Source organism: Salmo salar, chromosome ssa14 (genome assembly GCF_905237065.1).
Source record: "Salmo salar chromosome ssa14, Ssal_v3.1, whole genome shotgun sequence".
Classification (NCBI taxonomy): domain Eukaryota; kingdom Metazoa; phylum Chordata; class Actinopteri; order Salmoniformes; family Salmonidae; genus Salmo; species Salmo salar.
The window spans coordinates 37304251-37331509 of NC_059455.1; the positions used below are offsets into that span (position 1 = coordinate 37304251).

At 45.1% G+C, this 27259-nt stretch overlaps 3 protein-coding genes across 13 annotated transcripts in view; 2 read left to right on the forward strand and 1 right to left on the reverse strand.

Annotated features, from left to right (window-relative positions):
- slc25a12 (solute carrier family 25 member 12) overlaps positions 1-5838 on the forward strand; it is a 40633-nt gene extending 34795 nt beyond the window's left edge. The window contains exons 14-18 of the mRNA XM_014140890.2: positions 4475-4615; positions 4717-4855; positions 4969-5127; positions 5219-5309; positions 5408-5838. Of these exons, the coding sequence (XP_013996365.1) occupies positions 4475-4615; positions 4717-4855; positions 4969-5127; positions 5219-5309; positions 5408-5624 (747 nt within the window). The 3' untranslated portion in view covers positions 5625-5838. The remainder of the gene's footprint in view (positions 1-4474; positions 4616-4716; positions 4856-4968; positions 5128-5218; positions 5310-5407) is intronic.
- A 2588-nt stretch (positions 5839-8426) lies between these two features.
- On the reverse strand, positions 8427-21087 carry LOC106569495 (dynein, cytoplasmic 1, intermediate chain 2a). 9 transcript variants are annotated; one of them, XM_014140894.2, is made up of 17 exons: positions 20950-21087; positions 17667-17787; positions 17329-17458; positions 16743-16797; positions 15374-15436; positions 13645-13769; positions 13392-13487; positions 13119-13281; positions 12818-12917; positions 12083-12208; positions 11698-11844; positions 11307-11420; positions 11040-11173; positions 10808-10952; positions 10586-10726; positions 10230-10355; positions 8427-10113 (listed from the first exon to the last, which is right to left on the reverse strand). In XM_014140894.2, the coding sequence occupies exons 2-17, from the start codon at positions 17784-17786 to the stop codon at positions 10000-10002; spliced, it is 1899 nt and encodes a 632-aa protein (XP_013996369.2). In that variant the 5' UTR covers position 17787; positions 20950-21087; the 3' UTR covers positions 8427-9999. The 9 variants fall into 9 exon arrangements, with proteins under 9 accessions (XP_013996369.2, XP_045550271.1, XP_013996366.2 ...); XM_045694315.1 differs by having other exon boundaries at positions 13392-13484; positions 16743-16872; XM_014140891.2 differs by having other exon boundaries at positions 16743-16872.
- Positions 21088-24406: 3319 nt separating this feature from the next.
- Positions 24407-27259, forward strand: part of LOC106569493 (serine/threonine-protein kinase tousled-like 1-B) — a 31056-nt gene continuing 28203 nt past the window's right edge. Inside the window, exon 1 of one of the 3 annotated variants that reach the window (XM_045694321.1) lies at positions 24407-24657. Coding sequence is in view for 2 of the 3 variants with exons in the window: in XM_045694320.1 (XP_045550276.1) it covers positions 24858-24984 (127 nt within the window). In the remaining variant the exon portion in view is untranslated. Of the gene's footprint in view, positions 24985-27259 lie in introns of all 3 variants that reach the window. The other 2 variants (XM_045694320.1, XM_045694319.1) reach the window with 2 other exon arrangements.

Genomic DNA, 27259 nt, shown 5'->3' on the forward strand with positions numbered 1-27259 from the left:
TAATAATAATCACAGTGGCTGTAGAGGGTGCAACAGGTCAGCACCTCAGGAGTAAATGTCAGTTGGCTTTTCATAGCCGATCATTCAGAATTAGAGACAGCAGGTGCGGTAGAGAGTCCAAAACAGCAGGTCCGGGACAAGGTGGCACGTCCAGTGAACAGGTCAGGGTTCCATAGCCGCAGGCAGAACAGTTGAAACTGGAGCAGCAGTATGACCAGGTGGACTGGGGACAGCAAGGAGTCTTCAGGCCAGGTAGTCCTGAGGCATGGTCCTAGGGCTCAGGTCCTCCGAGAGGAGAGAGAGAATTAGAGGGAGCATAGTTAAATTCACACAGGACACCGGATAAGACAGGAGAAATACACCAGCTATAACAGACTGACCCTAGCCCCCCAACGCAAACTATTGCAGCATAAATACTGGAGGTTGAGACAGGAGTGGTCGGGAGACACTGTGGCCCTGTCCGACAATACCCCCCGGACAGGGCCAAACAGGCAGGATATAAACCCACTTACTTTGCCAAAGTACAGCCCCCACACCACTAGAGGGATATCTTCAACCACCAACCTACTACCCTGAGACAAGGCCGAGTATAGCCCACGAAGATCTCCCCCACATTCTAGGGACAGTAAGGAGGCCTGCATCTTGTAACCGTAGAGTACGTGTAGGTATGTACGGCAGGACCAAATCGGAGAGATAGGTAGGAGCAAGCCCATGTAATGCTTTGTAGGTTAGCAGTAAAACCTTGAAATCAGCCCTAGCCTTAACAGGAAGCCAGTGTAGAGAGGCTAGCACTGGAGTAATATGATCAAATTTGTTGGTTCTAGTCAAGATTCTAGCAGCCGTGTTTAGCACTAACTGAAGTTTATTTAGTGCTTTATCCGGGTAGCCTGAAAGTAGAGCATTGCAGTAGTCTAATCTAGAAGTGACAAAAGCATGGATACATTTTCTGCATAATTTTTGGACAGAAACTTTCAGATTTTTGCAATGTTACGAAGATGGGGAAAAAAAGCTATCCTTGAAATATTCTTGATATGTTCGTCAAAAGAGAGATCAGGGTCCAGAGTAACGCGGAGGTCCTTCAGTTTTATTTGAGATGACTGTACAACCATCAAGATTGTCAGATCCAACAGAAGATCTCTTTGTTTCTTGGGACCTAGAACTAGTATCTCTGTTTTGTCTGAGTTGAAAAGTAAACAATGTGCTGCCACCCACTTCCTTCTGTCTGAAACACAGGCTTCCAGGAGGGCAATTTTGGGGCTTCACCATGTTTCATCGAAATGTACAGCTATGTATCGTCCCCATAGCAGTGAAAGTTAACACTATGTTTCCGAATGACATCACCAAGAGGTAAAATATATAGTGAAAACAATAGCGGTCCTAAAACGGAACCTTGAGGAACACTGAAAATTACAGTTGATTTGTCAGAAGACAAACCATCCACAGAGACAAACTGATATCTTTCCAACAGATAAGATCTAACCAGGCCAGAACTTGTCCGTGTAGACCATTCTCCAAAAGAATGTGGTGATCGATGGTATCAAAAGCAGCACTAAGGTTAAGGTGCACAAGGACAGATGCAGAGCCTTGGTCTGACGCCATTAAAAGGTAATTTACCACCTTCACGAGTGCAGTCTCAGTGCTATGATGGGGTCTAAAACCAGACTGAAGTGTTTCGTATACATTGTTTGTTTTCAGGAAGGCAGTGAGTTGCTGAGCAACAGCTTCTTTTTTTTTTATTTTTTATTGAGAGGAATGGGAGATTTGATATAGGCTGATTTTTAGTTTTTTGTTTCTTCTGGGTCAAGGTTGGGCTTTTTCAAGCGGTTTTATTTCTGCCATTTTCATTTTTTGTGAGTTTGGCACACATCCGGTGGATAGGGAGCTGTTCATTATATAAAAATAGGAGGGCCAAGCACAGGAAGCAGCTCTCAGTAATTTAGGGTCCAGTATGCAGCTTTAAGGTTTAGAGGCCAAGACTATTTTCATCAATGTGTCAAGAATTACAAAACTTGAGTGTCTCCCTTGATCCTAGGTCCTGGCAGTGTTGTGCAGACTCTGGACAACTGAGCTTTGGAGAAATAAGCAAATTTAAAGAGGAGTCCGTAATTTGCTTTCTAATGATCATGATCTTTTCGTCAAAGTTCATGAATTTATTATCACTGCTGAAGTGAAAGCCATCCTCTCTTGGGGAATGCTGCTTTTTAGTTAGCTTTGCGACAGTATCAAAAATACAATTTGGATTGTTCTTATTCTCCTCAATTAAGTTGGAAAAAAGGATGATCGAGCAGCAGTGAGGGCTCTTCGATACTGCACGGTACTGTCTTTCCAAGCTAGTCGGAAGACTTCCAGTTTGGTGTAGCGCCATTTCCATTCCAATTTTCTAGGAGCTTGCTTCAGGTCTCGGGTATTTTCTGTATACCAGGGAGCTAGTTTCTTATGACAAATGTTTTTTGTTTTTAGGGGTGCGACTGCATCTAGGGTATTAAGCATGGTTCAATTTAGTTCCTCAATTAGGTGGTTAACCGATTTTTATACTCTGACGTCCTTGGGTAGGGAGAGGGAGTCTCGAAGGGCATCTAGGAATATTTTTGGTTGTCTGTGAATTTATAGCACGGCTTTTGATGATCCTTGGTTGGGGTCTAAGCAGATTATATGTTGCGGTTGCAAACGTAATAAAATAGTGGTCCGATAGTCCAGGATTATGAGGAAAAACATTAAGATCCACAATATTTATTCCACGGGACAAAACTAGGTCCAGAGTACGACTGTGGCAGTGAGTAGGTCCGGAGACATGTTGGACAAAACCCACTGAGTCAATGAAGGCTCCGAAATCCTTTTGGAGTGGGTCTGTGGACTTTTCCATGTGAATATTAAAGTCACCAAAAATGTGAATATTATCTGCCATGACTACAAGGTCCGATAGGAATTCAGGGAACTCAGTGAAGAACACTGTATGAGGCCTGTAAACAGTGGCTATAAAAAGTGATTGAGTAGGCTGCATAGATTTCATGACTAGAAGCTCAAAAGATGAAAACCCAGTCATTTTTGGGGGGGAAATTTAAATTTGCTATCGTAAATGTTATTAACACCTCTGCCTTTTGTGGGATGTGCGGTGGATATGGTCACTAGTGTAACCAGGAGGAGAGGCCTCATTTAACAGTAAATTCATCAGGCTTAAGCCATGTTTCAGTCAGGCCAATCACATCAAGATTATGATCATTGACTATTTCCTTGGAAGTTAGGGATCTAACATTAAGTAGCCCTATTTTGAGATGTGAGATATCACAAAGGTCTTTATTCCAGTGAGATTGCTAAGGCGAACACCTCCATGTTTAGTTTGGCCCAACCTAGATCACAGACACGGTCTCAGTGGGCATAGCTGAGCTGACTACACTGACTGTGCTAGTGGCAGATTCCACTAAGCTGGCAGGGTGGCTAACAACCTGCTGCCTGGCCTGCACCCTATTTCATTGTGGAGCTAGAGGAGTTAGAGCTCTCTCTATGTTCATAGATAAGATGAGAGCCCCCCCCCCCCCAGCTAGGGAGGAGTGGACTTGGTCCTGATTGTGGGTGAGTCCCAGAAAGAGGGCCAATTATCTAAAAATTCTATCTTTTGGGAGGGGCAGAAAAGTTTTCAACCAGCAATTGAGTTGAGAGACTGCTGTAGAGCTCATCACTCCCCCTAACTGGGAGGGGGCCAGAGACAATTACTCGATGCCGACACATGTTTCTAGCTGATTTACACGCTGAAGCTGTGTTGTGCTTGGTGACCTCTGACTATTTCACCCTAACATCGTTGGTGCCGACGTGGATAATAATATTCCTATACTCTCTACACTCGTCAGTTTTAGCCTTAGCCAGCACCATCTTCAGATTATCCTTGGCGTCGGTAGCCCTGCCTCCTGGTAAACAGTGTATGATCGCTGGATGATTCTTTTTAAGTCCAATACTGCGGGTAATGGAGTCACCAATGACTAGGGTTTTCAATTTGTCAGAGCTAATGGTGGGAGGCTTCGGCGTCTCAGACCCTGTAACGGATGGAGGAGAGACCAGAGAAGACTCTGACTCGTTGCTTAATGGGGAGAACCGGTTGAACGTTTCTGTTGGCTGAATGAGCGACACCGGTTGAGCATTCCTAAAGCATTTCCCTCCAGAAGCCATGAGGAAGTTGTCTGGCTGTGGGGACTGTGTGAGGGGATATATACTACTATCTGTACTTACTGGTGGCACAGACGCTGTTTCATCCTTTCCTACACTTAACTTACCCTTGTCTAACGATTGCGTCTGAAGCTGGGCTTGCAGCACCAAACGTTAGCAACAAACCGCACAGCGGCACGTTAACAAGTCTGTTCCATCTCACTCAAACTTCCCAACCCTAAACCCCACCCATTCTATTCCACCTAATCCTACTTAAATGGGAGGCTGTGGTAGCAACCCTCCCTTCCTCATGTCCCCTATGTCTCTCTCTCTGCAGGCAGGGGGTTCCCAGGTGGTCTTTACTAACCCGCTGGAGATAGTTAAGATCAGATTGCAGGTGGCAGGAGAGATCACCACAGGACCCAGAATCAGCGCCCTCAGTGTCATCCGAGACCTCGGCTTGTTCGGCCTCTACAAGGTGTGTGTTTGACCATTACGTCTGGTGGCATTGTGCTTGTATTTTGGGAAACAAGGGCCTTGTGATTGAAAATGTCTGTCACTTACCCTTTGTGTGTGTAGGGTGCTAAAGCGTGTTTCTTGAGAGACATCCCTTTCTCAGCCATCTTCTTCCCAGTGTACGCCCACACCAAGGCTCAGTTCGCCGACGAACAGGGAAGACTGGGCGCATTACAGCTGTTAGCTGCTGGAGCCATCGGCGGTACACACGCACTACACACACACCTACCCAGAGATACAATTCAATTCCATTTTATTTGACTGTCAAACACAGTCATAGCCACAGGTGATACCCTTTCTGACTCCATTTCCCAGGTATCCCTGCTGCCTCCCTGGTTACGCCTGCTGATGTCATCAAGACGCGCCTGCAGGTAGCAGCGAGGGCGGGACAGACCACCTACACTGGAGTCACGGACTGCTTCAGGAAAATCATGCATGAGGAGGGATTCAGAGCACTGTGGAAGGGAGCTGGAGGTGTGTGTGTGTGTGTGTGTGTGTGTGTGTGTGTGTGTGTGTGTGTGTGTGTAGAAATGGGAATTTGCTTACTCTCTGTCTATCTCCCCAGCTCGTATGTGTCGATCCTCTCCTCAGTTTGGGGTGACTCTGGTGACCTATGAGCTCCTACAGAGGTGGTTAAATGTGGACTTCGGAGGGCAGTAAGTACACACACACACACACACGCACACACACTCCCCACTGTTATAACGCAAGTTATTATACAATGTCTCCCATTTGTCTATCTTTCTCTCTCCAGTCGTCCGTCAGGGTCTGAGCCCACTCCTAAGTCTCGTATCTCGGAGCTTCCTCCGGTCAGTGCTGACCACGTGGGCGGTTACCGTCTGGCTACGGCCACCTTCGCTGGCGTGGAGAACAAGTTTGGCCTCCACCTGCCCAAGTTCAAGTCCTCTGGAGTGGTCTCCATTCACCATGATACCCCTTCTGCCTCCCCTCAAGAGGCTGCTGCCCCCTAAAGACTGGGCCTCTAACTACCTGCCCACTCCACTAGGGAGTATACACTTAGACACACACTCCCAGGGGCCATGCAACAGAAATACATACTAATACACGCACACTGTTTGTAAGGCCATGTAGCCAGACATACACACACACACACACTCCCAGGGTCCATGTAACCAGACATACACACACACACACTCCCAGGGTCCATGTAACCAGACATACACACAGACGTACACACTGCCCCCCACTCCTCCCAGGGACTAATTCAGTGCTCTCTCTCCCTGGTCCTGGAGAGCTGACTGTAGGTCAGTAACCTGAACACTGCACTGTGTTGTATCTCCAGTGGCTGCATGCTCCTCTTTACTTCTCTCATCCCTCTTTTCATCTGAAACATGTATTTGAAAAGGAGCCTCGTCTCTCCCCCACATTCCGGTGGCTCTCCCCCACATTCCGGTGGCTCTCCCCCACATTCCGGTGGCTCGGCTCTCCCCCACTCTCGCTCTTTCTCCCAAGCTGCGCTCTCCCTCTCTCTCTCCCACGCTCCGCTCTCGCTCTCTCCCACGCTCCCTCTCTCCCACGCTCCGCTCTCGCTCCCTCTCTCTCGCGCGCCTCTCTCTCTCTCTCGCTCTCCCGCGAGCCTCTCTCTCGCGCGCCTCTCTCTCGCTCTCCCGCGCGCCTCTCTCTCTCGCGCTCCGCTCTCTCCCGCGCTCTCTCTCGCTCTCCCGCGCTCTCTCTCGCTCTCCCGCGCTCTCTCTCGCTCTCCCGCGCTCTCTCTCGCTCTCCCGCGCTCCTCTCGCTCTCCCGCGCTCCTCTCGCTCTCCCGCGCTCCTCTCGCTCTCCCGCGCTCCTCTCGCTCTCCCGCGCTCCTCTCGCTCTCTCGCGCTCCGCTCTCTCTCTCTCCGCTCTCCCGCGCTCCGCTCTCTCTCTCGCTTCGCTCTCCTGCGCTCCGCTCTCGCTCTCCCGTGCTCCGCTCTCCCGCGCTCCGCTCTCGCTCCGCTCCCGCTCCGCTCCCCTGCGCTCCGCTCTCGCTTCCTCGCTTCCGCTCTCCTGCGCTTCCGCTCTCTCTCGCTTCCGCTTCTCTCGCTTCCGCTCTCTCTCGCTTCCGCTCTCTCTCGCTTCCGCTCTCTCGCTTCCGCTCTCTCGCTCCGCTCTCTCTCGCTCCGCTCTCTCTCGCCCCGCTCTCTCGCTCTCTCTCGCCCCGCTCTCTCGCTCTCTCTCGCCCCGCTCTCTCGCTCTCTCTCGCCCCGCTCTCTCTCTCGCTCTCTCCCACGCCCCTCTCTCGCTCTCTCCCACGCCCCGCTCTCTCCCACGCCCCGCTCTCTCTCTCCCACGCCCCGCTCTCTCTCTCCCACGCCCCGCTCTCTCTCTCCCACGCCCCGCTCTCTCTCTCCCACGCCCCGCTCTCTCTCTCCCACGCCCCGCTCTCTCTCTCCCACGCCCCGCTCTCTCTCTCCCACGCCCCGCTCTCTCTCTCCCACGCTCCGCTCTCTCTGGTGGCTCCTCTCTTCTCATTAATAACTGATTTAGATTTTCTAGTTTTTCTTTCTGATGCACATTGTGTAAGGCTACTTTGATTGGACAGTGTGTAGGGGATATTTGCTTGGACAGCGTGTGTAAGGCTTTACTCTGATTGGGCCTGGCACAGGAAGTTACTGTACATATTGTAGATCTTCTGTACAGAGACGTGACACTGCTGGAAAGGAATTGTTACTGTAAGGTTGGACAACAATTGTATGGTAACGTTAGAGCAACACCATGAGGATAATGAAACATTTTGGTTACAGAAGTGTTGCAGTAATGTTAGAAAGCAACATGACTAACGTCACTGTTATGTTAGAATGACGTTGGGACTCTGTCTCCTTGTGAATCACTGATGTACAGACCTTTTCAACATAAGTGTTTGAGGAGAATCATGAGCAAAGGATTAGATAACTTAAATCCATTTCAATTCATTGTGTATTTTATTGAAATAAAGCATATGTATGGTTTTAATTCTAGAGGTTAAAGTGTTTATTTCAAGGGGAGTAAACAGCAAAACCTTACCAGGAGTTTTGGTGTAATACTAGACTTGGTCACTTCATGTTATACTGATACAATTTTACAAAATGTTCTATCATATCAAATCCATTAAATAAGGAGCATGGAGTGCATTCTGAAAGTATTCAGACCCCTTCCCTTTTCCCACATGTTATTACGTTACAGCCTTATTCTAAAATGGATTAAACATTTTCCTTATTAATACACCATAATAACAAAGCAAAAAAAATGTTTTGTGTGCCCAAAAAATACAAAATACCTTATTTACGTTTTACGTATTCAGACTCTTTGCTATGTGACTCGAAATGGAGCTCAGGTGCATCCTGTTTCCATTGATCATCCTTAATGTTTCTACAACTAAATTGATTGGACATGATTAGGAAAGGCACACACCTGTCTAAGGTCCATCAGTTGACAGTGCATGTCGGAGCAAAAAACAAGCCATGAGGTGGAAGGAATTGTCCGTAGAGCTCTGAGACAGGATTGTGGCGGCACAGATCTGGGGAAGGGTACCAAAAAATGTCTGCAGTATTGAAGGTCCCTAGAACACAGTGGCCTCCATTCTTAAATGGAAAACGTTTTGAACCACCAAGTCTCTTCCAAGGCCGCCCAGCCAAACTGAGCAATCGGGGGAGAAAGGCCTTGGTCAGGGAAGTGACTCTGACAGAGCTCCAGAGTTCCTCTGTGGAGATGGGAGAACCTTCTAGAAGGACAACCATCTCTGCAGCACTCCACCAATCAGGCCTTTATGGTAGAGTGGCCAGACGGAAGCCACTTTTCAGGAAAAGGCGCACAAGAGCCCGCTTGGAGTTTGCCAAAAGGCACCTAAAGGACGCAGACCATGAGAAACAAGATTCTCTGGTCTGATGAAGCCAAGATTGCACTCTGGCCTGAATGCCAAGCCTCATGTCTGGAGGAAACCTGGCACCATCCCTGTGGTGACAGCATTATGTTGTGGGGATGTTTAAGCGGTAGCGACTGGGAGATTAGTCAGGATCGAGTGAAAGGTGAATGGAGCGAAGAACTGAAAGATCCTTGATGAAAACCTGCTCCAGAGCGCTCAGGACCTCAGACTGGGGTGAAGGTTCACCTTCCAACAGGACAACAACCCTAAGCACACAGACAAGACAACGCAGGAGTGGCTTCGGGATAAGTCTCAATGTCCTTGAGTGGCCCAGACAGACCCAGACTTGAACCCAGTCGAATATCCTCTGGAGACCTGAAAATAGCTGTGCAGCGACACTCCCCGTCCAACCTGACAGACCTTGAGAGGATCTGCAGAGAAGAATGGGAGAAACTCCCCAAATACAGGTGTGCCAAGCTTATAGCGTCATACCCAAGAAGACTTGAGGCTGTAATCACTGCCAAAGGGGCTTCAACAAAGTACTGAATAAAGGGTCTGAATACTTATGTAAATGTGATATTTCAGTTATGCATTTTTTATACAATTTGCTAACATTTCTAAAAACCTGTTTTTACTTTGTCATTATGGGATATTGTGTATGGGGGGGGCTATTTCATCCATTTTAGCATAAGGCTGTAACGTAACAATGTGGAAAAAGTCAAGGGGTCTGAATCCTTCATCTATACAGAGTTTGGCAAACTCCTTCCAACAGAGAATTGTGTAATGTACAATGTTCCAACAAAAGTCTAGTTGAAATGCTAATTAGAATGTGGTGCATTTGGTGCCAACATGGTGGATAGTTGGCCAAACTCTGTATGCATCTATGGCTCCACTTAGGTCCACATCTCATGAGGAAATACTTCATTAACATCCTTTCAGGAAGGAGAGACACACTGGCTTTCTATTAAGAGACCTACGGGTACAGTACATTTTTAAACGGATAAAGTAATTAACTTTGGTTTATTCAAAAACCACTAACAAACATATTCAGTCAAGGCAAGTAAAGTTAATTTAAAAAGCACTTTTTGTCTTGTAGTGGTATGAGCTTAGGTGTAGTGCTAATGTAAAGGGATATACTGGTAAAGCTATCCGCAGACATGTTTAAATATGTGCAACCGCATATGATAAATAAGAGCATGGATAAATAAAATTGAAGCTAAAATCTAAGGACATTGCTGCCCTTGTCTACAAAGGTTGGAATGGGCATGGGTCATCCTATTTCTGTTGTTCACCATTAAATCCACATGGTCAGCCTTTAGGGAATACACATACGCCTCCAATACATACAAATACAGGAGATGCAAAGTGGTAAAAAGGTACAAAGTTTTGCATATTTAGGGAAGAGCTGTGGACAGAACACTCAAATGTTCTAGAACCTGAGAGGATAAACATCACACCTGTTCCAACTGGAGGGAGGATTTGGAAGCAAGTGGTTACCATGGTGATCAGGCGACTAGGCGCTGCGCGGCCAGCTCCTCTCCTTCGTCACGGTTCTCGTTGATCTCCACCAGCGTGTGCACCAAACGGGTCCACTCATCTGCCTTGGGCACACAGATTTGCTGTGGAAACACACACAGGTTAAACAAATTGCAGGTATGACACTTGTGATTTATTTCAGTGCAGCAATATAAAGGTTTTCTAGATGAAGGAATGGGTGAAGGGACAGATCTCTCACCTCCCCTACGTCATAGACCAGCACCTGTCCGTCTGAGTCTCCTGTAGCGATCTCTCTCCCTGAGTGAGCCCAGCGCACACGATTCAGAGCAGGAGACCCATTCACACACACACTGGCACTGGGCACCTAGGACACACAGTGTTTAAGTTGCATTGTATGTCTGTTGTTGATACTATGTGTATAAATGTGTGTGGGGGAGGAGCTATAAGAGGACGGGCTCATTATAATGTCTGGAATGGAACGTTTGGAACGGAGTCAGATGAGGTTTCCATTTGTTTAATACCGTTCCATTACAGCCATTACAATGAGCCCGTCCTCCTATAGCTCCTCCCACCAGCCTCCTCTGATGTGTGTACCTCTGTGTCGTTGTTGAGGTTCCACAGGTCCAGGCGTGCAGATCCGTCCACACAGGCGAAGAGGGCGGGGTGTGTGGGAGACCACATGACATCATACACATAGTCACAGCTGTCCTCAAATGAATACAGAGGACGGGTACTCTACACAGAGAGAGAGAGGGCACTGTTAGAGAATGAGGTAGGGTTGATGTTTCTCTGTGTGTGTGTGTGTGTGCGCGTTACCTTGGTGGTCCACAGCTTGACGGTCCAGTCGAAGGAGGCAGAGATGAACAGATGGGAGAAATCCACGGGACCCCCAGCACTGTGACAGCTCAACCCAGTGACCGGACCATGATGTCCCTCAAACACATCACTGATACCTGCTTTACTGTAACACAGACCATGTGCACAAAGCAATCGTTACTCCCCATCGCTAAATAAAATCACACACACACACACACACACACTGACACACCTCCCGTGGCGGCAGGCAGTGTAGACTGATCCATCTTCACTCCCGACCACAAAGTTGTTGACGTCACCCAGAGGAAAAGCCATGGATGTCACTGCTACTGCCTTTGACTGCTTAAACACCAGCTCCAGACTGTCCTGTATACACACACACACACACACACACACACACACACACACACACACACACACACACACAGCATTAAGACTGACAAAACACTAGCTCTACGATGTCCTAGAACTCACACACACATACACGCTGCAGTAGTACCTGTGGTTGAGACAGCATGTCCAGGCTCCAGGAGCACATCTTTCCGTCAGTCGAGATGCTGATGAGGTTGTGAGCATTCTGGGTCCCCACTACGTTCACACAGTACACTGGGTGCTGAACATCACAGGACACACACACAGTTCAGTCTCTATGGGCGGCAGGTAGCCTAGTGGTTAAGAGCGTTTGGCCAGTAACCGGAAGGTTGATGGTTCGAATACCTGAGCCGCCTAGGTAAAATGATTTGCTGATGTGCCCTTGAGCAAGGCACTTAACCCTAGTGGCTCCTGTTAAGAGCGTATGACAAATGTCAGTAGCTAACAGTAGCTTGTAAGCTAATATAAGGTAAACAACTTCACAATTTGAACACTATTGAGCACTCTGCGTGTGTTACCGTGTGAGCGGATGCAGAAAGAGGAGTTCTCTGTACAGGTGTTCTCTTGTTGCTCCTGTTGTCCCATAGGACGATCTGGCCTGAGTAAGTCCCGCCCACGACCAGGTTAGGATGGAACCTGGCGAACGCTGCTGACATCACTGCAGACTGGAGAACAGGCAGAAGAAAAGGATTTTCACAGTGTTTGTGTGTGGTGGCACCTTAATTGGGGAGGATGGGTTTGTGGTAATGACTGGAGTGGAATTGTATCAAATACATCAAACACAGGGTTTCCAGGTGTTTGATGCCGTTCCATTTACTCCATTCCAGACATTATTATGAGCCGCCCTTCCCTTAGCAGCCTCCACTGGTGTGTCTGTATGCGCACGTTCATGCGTTTGTGTACCTGGCAGTGGAAGGTGTATTCGGGTGTTGTCTTCTTATACTTCATGTTCCAGACCAAAGCCACTCCGTCAGGCTCATGAGGAGCCTCCTCGTTGTTGTTGTAGGAGGCCACCAGCAGCTCAGGGTACTGAATCAAACAGGAGTCGAACACGAGATTAATATGAATTAGTTAGTTACATACAGTGTATATACACTGAGTGTACAAAACATTAGAAACACCTTCCTTTTGCCCTCAGAACAGCCTCAATTCGTCAGGGCATGGACTCTACAAGGTGTTGAAAGCGTTCCTCAGGGATGCTGGTCCATGTTGACTCCAATGCTTCCCACAGTTGGGTCAAGTTGGCTGGATGTCTTTTGGGTGGTGGACCATTCTTGATTCACACGGGAAACTGTTGAGCACGAAAAACCCAGCAGCGTTGCAGTTCTTGACACACTCAAACCGGTGAGCCAGGCACCTACTACCATACCCTGTTCAAAGGCACTTCAATCTTTTGTCTTGCCCATTCACCCTCTGAAGGGCACACATACACAATCCTTGTCTCAATTGTCTCAAGGCTTAAAAATCCTTCCTTAACCTGTCTCCTCCCCTTCATCTACACTGATTGAAGTGGATTTAACAAGTGACATCAATAAAGGATCATATCTTTCACCTGGATTCACCTGGCCAGTCCATGTCATGGAAAGAGCAGGTTTTGTACACTCAGTGTATATTTACAATCATTACGCACTGTCTTACCTGAGGAGACCAGTCCAGACAGGTGACCACTCTGTTCTTGGACCAATGTTCGTCAGAGAACACCCTGTTCAGAGACATCTTAGTCCCCGCCTGCATCTCACTGGAAAAAAAGAACGAGAGAGAGAGAAGGGAGAGGAGAGAGGAGGGGAGAGGAGGTGTTTGTTGTTATTATTGATATTAATTATTGTACTACAATGTTGAGGGAGCTAGCATACAAGCATTTCGCTACACCTTTTATACCTGCTGGGAAGTGTGTATATGACCAATAATAATAATCATTTTACAGTTTGGGGTGTCTCACCCCTCCTTGTCTTCCAGGTCTCGGCCGCTGTAGTCAAAGCAGACGTCCACTCGTTCAGACAGAGCCCGCTCCACAATCCTGCTCCCTCGATCAAAGAACGTCATGAATTCCTCAGAGTGGAGAAGCTGCATCTTCTCCTCTTCACTCAGATCTTTGGGAGGGACTACACACACACACACACCCCCCCACACACACACACACAAATATCAGCTGTGGTGTAGGCAGGGCTAGCCAACTTACAGGTCACAGGTAAGAGGGTAAAGTCAGTCTCACCTTCTTCCTGCTTCTCCTCCTGATCAGCTTTCTCCTCCTGGGACTCCTCTGCTGGCTTGGGCTCGGACATCTCCTCCTCCTCTTCCTCCTCCTCTGCTACACACACACACACACACACACACACACACACACACACACACACACACACACACACACACACACACACACACACAGGTTCAATATCATGCTCACAACAACACAACATACTTAAAAGTCTGTAAATTGCTGGTAACACATAAAACACAAGGACTACCTGGTTTGGCCTGTGTGTGTGTTTGTGTACAGGTGGGGGTCTGTGTCTCCTTGGAGTAGGACACAGACTGTTTGGGTGGGAAATCCACCTGGGTCACCTTTGCCATGCCAAGCCTCAAACCACGCCTGGAGACACATACATAGTCAGGGAGACACATACAAACCTGAAAACACAGCCACAAGATTATACAGACTCTCTCATGCACGCACACACAAGGTCAGAGACTTCCACATCCAAACACACCATCAGAAAGACAAACACTCTACGTGCGCTAGCAGACAGCAATGTGCATGAAACAAACATGTCCACCAAGGAAAAGACCAGGAGGAACAGAAGAGAGGAGCAGTACCCCAGCCAAGTAGAGAATGTGTCTTAGATAGTAAGAGAGAGAGAGGAGCAGTACCCCAGCCAAGTAGAGAATGTGTCTTAGATAGTAAGAGAGAGAGAGGAGCAGTACCCCAGCCAAGTAGAGAATGTGTCTTAGATAGAGAGAGAGGAGCAGTACCCCAGCCAAGTAGGGAATGTGTCTTAGATAGTAAGAGAGAGAGGAGCAGTACCCCAGCCAAGTAGGGAATGTGTCTTAGATAGTAAGAGAGAGAGAGGAGCAGTACCCCAGCCAAGTAGAGAATGTGTCTTAGATAGTAAGAGAGAAAGAGGAGCAGTACCCCAGCCAAGTAGAGAATGTGTCTTAGATAGTAAGAGAGAAAGAGGAGCAGTACCCCAGCCAAGTAGGGAATGTGTCTTAGATAGTAAGAGAGAGAGAGGAGCAGTACCCCAGCCAAGTAGGGAATGTGTCTTAGATAGTAAGAGAGAGAGAGGAGCAGTACCCCAGCCAAGTAGAGAATGTGTCTTAGATAGTAAGAGAGAGAGAGGAGCAGTACCCCAGCCAAGTAGAGAATGTGTCTTAGATAGTAAGAGAGAGGAGCAGTACCCCAGCCAAGTAGAGAATGTGTCTTAGATAGTAAGAGAGAGAGAGGAGCAGTACCCCAGCCAAGTAGAGAATGTGTCTTAGATAGTAAAAGAGAGAGAGGAGCAGTACCCCAGCCAAGTAGGGAATGTGTCTTAGATAGTAAGAGAGAGAGAGGAGCAGTACCCCAGCCAAGTAGAGAATGTGTCTTAGATAGTAAGAGAGAAAGAGGAGCAGTACCCCAGCCAAGTAGGGAATGTGTCTTAGATAGTAAGAGAGAGAGAGGAGCAGTACCCCAGCCAAGTAGGGAATGTGTCTTAGATAGTAAGAGAGAAAGAGGAGCAGTACCCCAGCCAAGTAGGGAATGTGTCTTAGATAGTAAGAGAGAGAGGAGCAGTACCCCAGCCAAGTAGGGAATGTGTCTTAGATAGTAAGAGAGAGAGAGGAGCAGTACTCCAGCCAAGTAGGGAATGTGTCTTAGATAGTAAGAGAGAGAGGAGCAGTACCCCAGCCAAGTAGGGAATGTGTCTTAGATAGTAAGAGAGAGAGAGGAGCAGTACTCCAGCCAAGTAGGGAATGTGTCTTAGATAGTAAGAGACAGAGGAGCAGTACCCCAGCCAAGTAGGGAATGTGTCTTAGATAGTAAGAGAGAGAGGAGCAGTACCCCAGCCAAGTAGGGAATGTGTCTTAGATAGTAAGAGAGAGAGAGGAGCAGTACCCCAGCCAAGTAGGGAATGTGTCTTAGATAGTAAGAGAGAGAGGAGCAGTACCCCAGCCAAGTAGGGAATGTGTCTTAGATAGTAAGAGAGAGAGGAGCAGTACCCCAGTAGTTGGGAGTCAGAGTGCAGCTGCAGAGTAGAGGGGTCAGGATCCCAGTGTAACGTCCTGATACAGCCACAATGCACCACCAGGGAGAAGCAGAGAGCAGGAGAGAAAAGTTAGATGAGAGAGAAGTAGACAGAGGAGAGAGAGAGGAGTTAGGAGCGGAGTGGGAGAGAGAGAGATGGAGAGAGAAAAAGAGAAAACAGGGAGTGAGAGGGGTGGAGTGGGAAGTGAAAGAGAGAAAGCAGACAAGTCAGAATTTACAGACCTGTTGTTAATAAATACTGAGCCAGGAAGTACACTGAACTAAAATATAAACGCAACATGCAACAATTTCAAAGATTTTACTGAGTTACAGTTCATATAAGGAAATCAGTCAATTGAAATAAATTCATTAGGCTCTAATCTATGGATTTCACATGACTGGGAATCCAGATATGCATCTGTTGGTCAGAGATATATTTAATAAAAGTAGGGGTGTGGATCAGAAAACCAGTCAGTATCTGGTGTGACCACCATTTGCCTCACGCAGCGCGACTCATCTCATCCACAATGTTGACATCAGCATAATGCTCGCCCACATGGAGCCATACGTGCTTTCTGCCATCTGCCCGGCACAGTTGAATCCAGGATTTATTTGTGAATAGCACACTTTTCCATTGTGCCAGTGGCCATCGAAGGTGAGCATTTGCCCACTGAAGTCGGTGACGACGCTGAACTGCAGTCAGGTCAAGACCCTGGTGAGAATGACCAGCACGCGTCCCTGACCTTTCTGACAGTTTGTGCAGAAATTCTTTGGTTGTGCAAACCAACAGTTTCATCAGCTGTCTGGGTGGCTGGTCTCAGATGATCCCGCAGGTGAAGAAGCCAGATGTGGAGGTCCTGGGCTGGCATGGTTACACGTGGTCTGTGGTTGTAAGGCTGGTTGGATGTACTGCCAAATTCTCAAAAAATGACTATGGAGGCAGCTTATGGTAGAGAAATTAACATTAAATTATCAAGCGACAGCTCTGGTGGACATTCTTGCCATCAACATGCCAACTGCATGTGTTGTGTGACAAGACTGCACATTTTTGAGTGGCCTTTTATTGTCCCCAGCACAAGGTGCACCTGTGTAATGATCATGATGTTTAATCATCTTCTTGATATGCCACACCTGTCAAGTGGAGGGATTATCTTGGCAAATGAGAAATGCTCACTAACAGGGATGTAAACACATTTTTTGCACAACATTTGAGAGAAATAAGCTTTTTGTGCATATGGAACATTTCTGGGATATTTTATTTCAGCTCATGAAACATGGGACCGACACTTTACATGTTGCGTTTATATTTTTGTTCAGTGTAGTTAATCACATAGACACACATACCTAGAGTTTCCATCTCCAGAGTCCTGGCTTCCTGTCTCGCTGCACATTGATTTGGCTGAGGGAGACATAGGGGCGGGGACTAGATAGTGAAACAAACACGTATCCTCTGTTATTACTCTCAGAGGCTGGGCTGTTGAGGGTGAGTGAGTGAGTGAGTGAGTGAGTGAGTGAGTGAGTGAGTGAGTGAGTGAGTGAGTGAGTGAGTGAGTGAGTGAGTGAGTGAGTGAGTGAGTGAGTGAGTGAGTGAGTGAGTGAGTGAGTGAGTGAGTTGGTTAGTCATAAAATAAAAAAGGGGGAAGATACAAAAAAGCAAAAGAAATAAAAGGAGAAGAGAGAGAAAAAGTAGCTGTAAGTGACATGCTGAGGCTTCATGCTGAGGCTTCATGCAGAAAGGCTTATTCAAAACCAGAAGAGAAAACAAGAATTGAAGAATTCAATTGAAGAATTGTTTAACAATTCAATTGAAGAATTCTTTAACAATTCAACAAAACCAAGACAGGACCAGGAAATTATATTGGTGTTACACTCAAATGTTAATCACAGACGATGAACGTTAAATCAGAATACAAACTGTGTGTGTCCTTACCATTGGTTATATCAGGGGCGATCCCCATGCTCTGCAATAGAGCTTCAGCCTCTCTCCTCTTCTTCTCCAGGTCAGACGAGTCTGGTGCCCCAGCTGCACCCCCCTCCCCTCCCCGCTTAGAGTCAGACCCCTACAGGTAAGAGAGGGGAAGTAGGGAGCGGGTGAGGTACAGTGAGGGGATTTGTTGAATGGCAGGGACAGGGAGACAGTAATATAATAAATACTGCATGTTGGCTATAACATGATACTGTAATAATCATATACTGATAGCCCCCACTCCTCTGCATCAAGCCTGCAGTCAGCAGGTTCAAAATCATTCTTCTATTCTCTCTACTCACATCCTTCTTCTTGTTCTTCTCCTCCTCCTTTCTCTTCTTTTCCTCTCTGATTTGGGCCAGGCGTTGTTTCTTCCTCTCCAGCTCCGCCTTCAGCTCACTCTTATCCTGTTTATCTGCCATGCTATAAGAGAGAGGGAGAGAGAGAACAAGTCAATATGTTACAGTTACAGATCCATACAGCTATTACCTTACTGTAGCAGTTACAGATCCATACAGCTACGAACCTTACTGTAGCAGTTACAGATCCATACAGCTATGTCCTTACTGTAGCAGTTACAGATCTATAAAGCTATGACCTTACTGTAGCAGTTACAGATCCATACAGCTATGTCCTTACTGTAGCAGTTACAGATCTATAAAGCTATGACCTTACTGTAGCAGTTACAGATCTATACAGCTATGACCTTACTGTAGCAGTTACAGATCCATACAGCTACGACCCTTACTGTAGCAGTTACAGATCCATACAGCTATGACCTTACTGTAGCAGTTACAGATCTATACAGCTATGACCTTACTGTAGCAGTTACAGATCCATACAGCTATGACCCTTACTGTAGCAGTTACAGATCCATACAGCTATGACCTTACTGTAGCAGTTACAGATCTATACAGCTATGACCTTACTGTAGCAGTTACAGATCCATACAGCTATGACCTTACTGTAGCAGTTACAGATCCATACAGCTATGACCTTACTGTAGCAGTTTCAGATCTATACAGCTATGACCTTACTGTAGCAGTTACAGATCCATACAGCTACAACCCTTACTGTAGCAGTTACAGATCCATACAGGTATGGGTCCTTATTGTAGCAGTTACAGATCCATACAGGAATGGGTGCCTCGTTCCGACGAAAATACACTTCCGCTACACTTCCCGAGTTATGTTTACACACAGATGTTCGCAGAAAGATAGCTAATGCGCACATATGGTCACCTCTTGTCTTTTGTCTGTTTTCCGTAAACAACAAGCGCTGTAACATGGAGATATGGCTGTGTGGAAACACTAAGCATAAACCTATCAAGGTGTATATTAATATAACCTTATCAACTAATCATCAAGCCCTCAGTGAGTTGAATCAGGTGCTTGTCCAGGGCTACAACTAAAATGTGTACTGTTGGGGGTACTGGAGGACTGGAGTTGGGGAACACTGGCCTATGGCCTCACGCTGCTAGCCCTAACTGTTTTATTATTTTTTTAAATGTAGGTACTCAGTCGGGGTCTCAACTTACTGTTGAGAGTAAAATAGTATAATACACAAGGTGCAAGTTCAAAATTTGGTTGTGTATCAGCAATTTTTCTCTTGTTATGTCAGTCAAATCATATCAAATCAAATGTTATTTGTCACATACACATGGTTAGCAGATGTTAATGCGAGTGTAGCGAAATGCTTGTGCTTCTAGTTCCGACCATGAGGTAATATCTAACAAGTAATCTAACAATTTCACAACTACCTTATACACACAAGTGTAAAGGAATGAATGAGAATATGTACATAAAAATATATGAATGAGCGATGGCCAAATGACATAGGCAAGATGCAGTAGATGGTATAGAATACAGTATATACATATGAGATGAGTAATGTAGGGTATGCAAACATTATATAAAGTGGCATTGTTTAAAGTGGCTAGTGATACATTTAATACATCAATTTTTCATTGTTAAAGTGGCTAGAGATTTAAGTCAGTATGTTGGCAGCAGCCACTCCATGTTAGTGATGGCTGTTTAACAGTCTGATGGCCTTGAGATAGAAGCTGTTTTTCAGTCTCTCGGTCCGAGCTTTGATGCCCTGGATGATAGCGGATGATAGCGGGGTGAACAGGCAGTGGCTCGGGTGGTTGTTGTCCTTGATGATCTGACTCAATTAGCCAGGTCAGCTAACAATTTATAGATTGGTAAATTAGTCTAGCCAGCTATCTAAACTTGTAGTTATCATGGCCGAATGCCGACTGGTCACACAGGGCACGTGCCCAGGGGACCCCCTTTGATTTTGTTAGTCACTCTCACTCAGATATCATTAACATGGCATAAGTCATGGCAAAATGGGTAGAATTGCAGGAAATTAGTTGTAAAACAGGGGGGAAATTATCTCGGCCCTATGGCAAAATTAGTAGAACTGCATGAAATGTGTTAAAAATGTTATTTCCCATATGGCAAAATGTGTAGAATTGCAGAAAATGTGCTTTAAAACTGCAACATTTTTATCACGTTTTACAGCCTCAGGCTGCTAGGGGGACCCCAAACCTAACTGTTTTATTATTTTTTAAATGTAGGTACTCAGTCAGGGTCTCAATTTACTGTTGAGAGTTAGAATAGTAGAATACACAAGGTGCAAGTTCGAAATTTGGTTGCATATCAGCAATTTTTCGATTGTTATGTCAGTCACTGACAGTCACTGAATTAGCCATTGTCATCTGACAATTTATAGATTGGTAAATTAGCCAAATCTCACTTTGGGCCTCTGTTCAGACCGAGTGTCAGGGATTTTAACAAAATTCCCACTACAGAAGACACCGTTGTCCAATGACTTACGTGTAATGTAATGGAACTGAGTCATGATCAAGGTCTATGTTAATATATTTTGATCAAAACGAATTCGGGTCAGATCTTATTATGGGCGGGCGAGATAGAAAATGTAGGCCTATTTCTTGTCTGTTGATTCATGACGTAGATACAATCATGAGATTACAACATTAACCAAAAATGTTGTTATTAATACCAAATTAATTTGATGGTTGATTGGAAAGGTCAAACGGGTTAAGTGGGACATGGCTGATTGGCCACATCCCAGTTTCATCTGATTCTGTGATGGAGCAGTAGCTCGCTCGCCCGCTGGCCAACAGTCTACGCCATCTGTGTGCTGGCAGTCAACGTCATCGGTGTTGGCAGTCAACGTCATCGGTGTCCCGGGAGTCAACGTCATCCGTGTCCTGCTCGATCTTTTTTTTAGAGTCTATGTGCTCGATGCCAAGCTAGCCAGCTAACGGAGCACACATTGACTGAAGAGAAGTCCGCAACCCTTCATTTAAACTCGCTTAATTGTACAATGGTAATCTGATTATCCACATGTAGATTTACTTTTGACAATAATCTCCTAGCCATTCTTGCAAGACAAGGACGTTAGCTAGCTAGCTAGCCGGCGATAAGCCTGACAGTGACAGCTAAATTAGCTAATTTAACTATCCTGCTACACGGTGACCGACTCGGACATGATCAAATCCCGTATCACGGTTTTAAAATACTAAAACATGAAAGTAGCTAGTATATTTGCACTTACTTGATATAATGCTTTAAATGAAATCCAATTTGTATGGAGTTACAGTAGTTAACGTTACAGTACTAGGTCGGTGATGGAACTGACAGCACCACAAACAATGATGAGTGGATGATGTCATACCGAGTAAGGAATCATTTCCCCCAGACGCTGATCTAAGGTCAGTTGAGTGTTTATTCCCTCCTGGTTAAGGTTGGAATTCGGGGTGGATAATCTGATCCTAGGTCTGTGAATACGAGCAATTTCCAGACATATTTTCTACATGGATGGGACCTGAGGAAGGACAAAATTGTTAACGTGCATTTCAATCGTGTTCCTTCAAGTCCTTGCGAGCATTTGGCGCTAGATGGCGCCAACGGTTCATTCAAAGATATCAGCTTGACCCTGGCTCAATCTCTTGCACTCATCAAGGAGTTAGGCTAGAGAGTCATCCCTTGTAAACCCTTGTAAAGCTCTCATCAACATTAAAGTCTGGGCTAGACATGATATTTCAAGGTAGATCAGGTTTCAGGCATCTGTACTTTGGGGTCATTATGTCCCCTTTCTGATGTAACATGTCTTTAAGTTTGTAAACCTGTGTCCATAACACATGATTAATAGCTATATGAAATAAGAGATTAGTGGATTCACATAAGACCTTCAACTGTTGCTCAGTTTATTGCATTGTACATCTACTAAAAAGGATAAACTATTATATCAACAGAACTATTGAGCAAGTATATTTGTTAAGGGTCATGGGTTGGGGTAAAAGTTAATGGTTTAAATTATGTTGGTTTGAAAGCATTGTACTTTGATCTTCCTCTTGAGCATGGCCAGATACTGATGACCCCATGTTCCTTATCCACTGGCTCATTGCAACTGCTTTTCAAAATGGCTGCCACCTTTCCCTATCTGCCTTTCTTATAGACCGGCAGACATGTAAAGCTCTTGGAATGCCCTGGCTCTGGTTCTTATTACATGGCAGTATGCAGTAGTCTATTCTCTCTCTCCCCCTCTCTCTCCATTAATTAACTACATTTCTATAGGGAATGGGTTATTTAAGAAATAAGGCCTGAGGGGATGTGGTATATGGCCAATATACCCCGACTACTGTTTTATATTTTGTTTTATGTGTGATATAAGTGCCTTATTGCGTTTGGAACCCAGGAATAGTAGCTGCTGCTTTGGCAAAAGCCCCCGAGGTGACTTATTGCTATTATAAACTGGTTACCAACGTAATTAGAAGACTAAAAAGAAATGTAATAAATCAAATGTAATAAGTCACCTCTGGGGTTTGTGGTCTATTGTCAATACAACATGGCTAAGGGCTGTATCCAGGCAATCTGCATTGCGTCATGCACAAGAACAGCCCTTAGCCGTGGTATATTGGCCATATACCACAAACCCTTGAGGTGAGTTATTGCTATTATAAACTGGTTACCAACGTAATTAGAAGAGAAAAAATAAATGTTTTGTCATACCCGTGGTATACGGTCCGATATATCACTGCTGTCAGCCAATCAGCATTCAGGGCTTGAACCACCCAGTTTATAATCCTGTTTACACAACATGAACTGTAATTTTATTTTGGGCTCTTTGTGTGTGGATGGGAAGAGAATAGGATTGTGTGCGTTTCTGTTCACTCTACTGTACTTATTAAATATTCCTCTTCCTCTATAACAATGCCTGTAAAGGGCTATCACTCTGTAACAATGCCTGTAAAGGGCTATTGCTCCGTAATAATGCCTGTAAAGGGCTATCACTCTGTAACAATGCCTGTAAAGGGCTATCGCTCTGTGACAATGCCTGTAAAGGTATATCACTCTGTAACAATGCCTGTAAAGGTATATCACTCTGTAACAATGCCTGTAAAGGTATATCACTCTGTGTAATAATGCCTGTAAAGGGCTATCACTCTGTAACAATGCCTGTAAAGGGCTATCACTCTGTAACAATGCCTGTAAAGGGGTATCACTCTGTAACAGTTACCATGGAAACTCATCTCATGACTTAAAAATCAGGTTACCAGGAGCAGGTACATATCGTGTGTGTGTGTGTGTGTGTATATGTGTACCTCACTTGCTTTCTCATCCAAATACAACATATTTCCTGATGTAACTTACCTGGAACAAACACAGACTCTCCATCAAATATATCAAACCTTCCAACAAACAAGCTCCCGTTCAGAGAAAAAAATATTAAATATGAAATATCCACACATTGTTTCATTCAAGCCTGCTGATATAATGTATTCATTGTCATAAAACAGTGGGTTTAGTGATTGTAAATCATCTCATGCTTATCCTCCACCCTCAGACCTACTGTAGGTGCAAGAGTCAAAACAAATCACATTTATTCGTCACATGCTTCGTAAACAACAGGTATAGACTAACAGTGAAATGCTTACGGGCCCTTCCCAACAATGCAGAGAGAAAGAAAATAGAGAAATAATAGATAAGTAATAATAGAAGTAATAATAAATACACAATAGTGAGTGTGTGTGTGATGATCATCTTAACCATTCTCTATGATAACTTTGTGCTGTCAGAATCATATAGACTAATCTGTTACAGGGAGAGCTCGTCAGTGGAACCCACAGTGAGTCTGTTGTTATGTTATTTAACCTTTATTTCATCAGGGAGTCATACTGAGACCAAGTTCGCTTTTACAGATGAGCCCCGAATATCAGAAATGATAGAAAATACACACATCAGTCTGCCATTAACCTGCCTTCGCCTGTCGGCTCCATTTGGGTATAAAGAGTTAAGTCACCCAATGACCAACACAAACACATCCAAATAAAGGTGTGTGTGTGTGTGTGTGTGTGTGTGTGTGTGTGTGTGTGTGTGTGTGTGTGTGTGTGTGTGTGTGTGTGTGTGTGTGTGTGTGTGTGAATTCCACAGTGACGTCACAAAAGCTTCACCACAACAACATAACATATAGACCTAGCTGGCTGATGCATTGCACCAGATTTGGAACAAAGCATTTTCTCCATCTGTAGATCATAACATTGTCCTCCTTCATCAATCATGTTCACTTCTTTTTTTACAAGATTCATTTTTAATATAGGCCAATACAACAATACGCATGTTTTCAACTTGCCAGTGTGTAGGGGAATTCAACCATGCACACAGCCCACACACACTAAGTGAACAGTCTTTGCAAACAAATCCTGACATCTGAAAATGCCTGTTGTCAGAAGCCGTTTTTCAATGGATGTGTAGACCTAAAGGCATTCATATATTTATACGAACAAAATTGTAAAGAAAATAAATTGTAGTTATGTAATTTTTCCTTTACGATTTCATTTAATATTTTGTTCGTGTGAGGAGAAATGAACTTGTGTGACTTACGGCCATTTTTGGGGTGTCGCTTCATTGTTTTCGCATCATCTCATCCACAGCACGAGCGAGGTGCGCGCCAATCATAGATATAGGCTTAGTAGATATTTTGACCCATGCATTTTTTAGGTGGTACATTTCTGGTAGCTGATCTGTAAATTGGTACATCATCCAACATGGCTGAACAATAGAAATTGTCATTTAAATACACGTTATTGAAATGTGGCACAGAATTTTGAGATGATAATGATTGACCATACATTCTTCGAACCGTCTAATTGGATATCGGTTCTACTGATATATTGCTATGGCGCTAACCTCGCGATAGCCTATTCCAGGATTGGAGCGCTGTTCGCGAACTGATGCTGACAGCCGCTCGATCGATGCAAAGGTTAGATTTTATCCTAGCATGCTACTTCAAGACGCATACGCACTGCAGAGCTTACTGAAATATAAATGTTTACAAAAAATGGTAAAAATTAGATTGATTTCCGTGACTATGTAGCAGTTGCCTGATGGTGGATGCACTTTTGGGATTTCGGATTTGCACGGACGCCCGTGTGTCTGCTCTCTCACTAGTAAAGTGGCTTCATGAGTGTCCAAAGTAACAGTGGAAGTGGTGGTGGAAGTTTGGAGGCGACGCCATCTTGGTCGCAGCTATCCTCGTCCCTAACGATTTCTCATCAACACATAACGGCGACCACCAAGACCAAGGAAGGTAAATTCAGCAACGATGTCATTCGTTGAAGTCTGTTCGATGGGAAATGGATACTGTTTCCAGTTATATCGCCCCAATTCGACGGAAATATGGATGTCAATGGATGCCGCGAATTGATGGCCGAACCTTGTCAGTTACAGTCAGTACAGTAGCTAGCTAACGTTACCTCGCTATAAAGGTGTCAGCACTCAGCTACAGTAGAACAATAGCGATGGAATATTCAGACAGGAGCAGGCCGATTGAGTGGAAAACAAGTAGGACTGAGAGCAGTCTAGACCGCTGGACCGACAGATGGCCAAGGCATTGTTGTTTATGTAGTTAGCTAGCGGTGTTGCCGAGACCTCTGATAAACAGCTGTGGGTAGCTAGTTGCCTTTAGTCTTCCGTCGAACAGCAATGCTACTGCAGGTCCATGCGAATCCACTGAGTTATGATGAATTCAAATGCCTTGTTCTTTGCCAAACAAAGAAGTTTAGGCCTATATTCTGATCACTTCAACATCAGAACAAGAATGTTGCTGTAATGCAACAGAACTAAAGCCTGTGACTCTGATGCCATCGGAACGGAAGTTTGTCACAGAGGCTCACGTTACTTTAGTATATTAGTGTGTCACAATTGTTACTGTTGCAAAATATTCCAATTGGGATTGTAATAATAGTGTAACTATGGCTTCCTGCTGGACTGGGGTCAAGATGAGGCCTGGGTGTGGTATTCCTGTGGACATATTTAGTGCTTGTCAGTTGTCAATGCTTTATTACTGTTGTCTGGTGTGTGTGTCAGTGTCAGACATTCCATGTTGTGTGTTTTGGTGATTCAGGAAGGCAAAGTTAACTATTTGAGTTGAAGTTCAGGCCCACAGCTCAGCTGTTGAATCGGAGCTAATGTGCTTGTCTAGTCCAGTACCCAATACTGACTGCTAGGTCGTATTGGTCATACAGTCTAACATACTGTTGACACCTGATACATACATACAGTACCAGTCAAAAGTTTGGACACCTACTCATTCAAGGATTTTTCTTTATTTTGACTATTTTCTACATTGTAGAATAATAGTGAAGACATCAAAACTATGAAATGACACATGGAATCATGTAGTAACCAAGAAAGTGTTAAACAAATCAAAATATATTTGAGATTCTTCAAAGTAGCAACCCTTTGCTTTGATGACAGCTTTGCACACTTTTGGCATTCTCTCAACCAGCTTCACCTGGAATGCTTTTCCAACAGTCTTGAAGGAGTTCCCATATGCTGAACACTTGTTGGCTGCTTTTCCTTCACTCTGCGCTCCAACTCATCCCAAACCATCTCAATTGGGATGAGGTTGGGTGAATGTGGAGGCCAGGTCATCTGATGCAGCACTCCATCACTCTCCTTCTTGGTTACATAGCCCTTACAGCCTGGAGGTGTGTTGGGTCATTGTCCTTTTGAAAAACAAATGATAGTCCCACTAAGCGCAAACCAGATGTGATGGCGTACCGCTACAGAATGCTGTGGTAGCCATGCTGGTTAAGTGTGCCTTGAATTCTAAATAAATCACTGACAGTGTCACCAGCAAAGCACCATCAATCCTCCTCCTCCATGCTTCACTTTGGGAACCACACATGCGGAGATCCTTTCTCCTACTCTGCCTCTCACAAAGACATGGCGGTTGGAACCAAAAATCTATGGACAGATTTCCACCGGTCTAATGTCCATTGCTCACGTTTCTTGGCCCAAGCAAGTCTTATTGGTGTTCTTTAGTAGTTTCTTTGCAGGAATTTGACCATGAAGGCCTGATTCACACAGTCTCCTCTGAACAGTTGCTGTTGAGATGTGTCTGTTACTTGAACTCTGAAGTATTTATTTGGGCTGCATTTTCTGAGGCTGGTAACTCTAATAAACTTATCCTCTGCAGCAGAGGTAACTCTGGGTCGTCCTTTCCTGTGGCGGTCCTCATGAGAGCCAGTTTCATCATAGCGCTTGCAACTGCACTTGAAGAAACTTTCAAAGTTCTTGAAATGTTCCGGATTGACTGACCTTCATGTCTTAAAGTAATGATGGGCTGTCGTTTCTCTACTTATTTGAGCTGTTTTTGCCATAATATAGACTTGGTCTTTTACCAAATAGGGCTATTTTCTGTATACCAACTCTACCTTGTCACAACACAACTGATTGGCTCAAACGCATTAAGAAGGAAAGAAATTCCACAAATTAACTTTTAACAAGGGACACCTGTTCATTGAAATGCATTCCAGGTGACTACCTCATGAAGCTGGTTGAGAGAATGCCAAGAGTGT

Coding starts and splice junctions, on each gene's coding strand:
- LOC106569495 (XM_014140891.2), bottom strand. CDS start 17,786: ATGGCAGATAAACAGGATAAGAGTGAGCTGAAGGCGGAGCTGGAGAGG. Junction 12,209..12,817: donor GTCTGGACTGGTCTCCTCAG/GTAAGACAGTGC, acceptor TGTTTGATTCAG/TACCCTGAGCTGCTGGTGGC. Junction 11,174..11,306: donor ACATGCTGTCTCAACCACAG/GTACTACTGCAG, acceptor GTGTGTATACAG/GACAGTCTGGAGCTGGTGTT.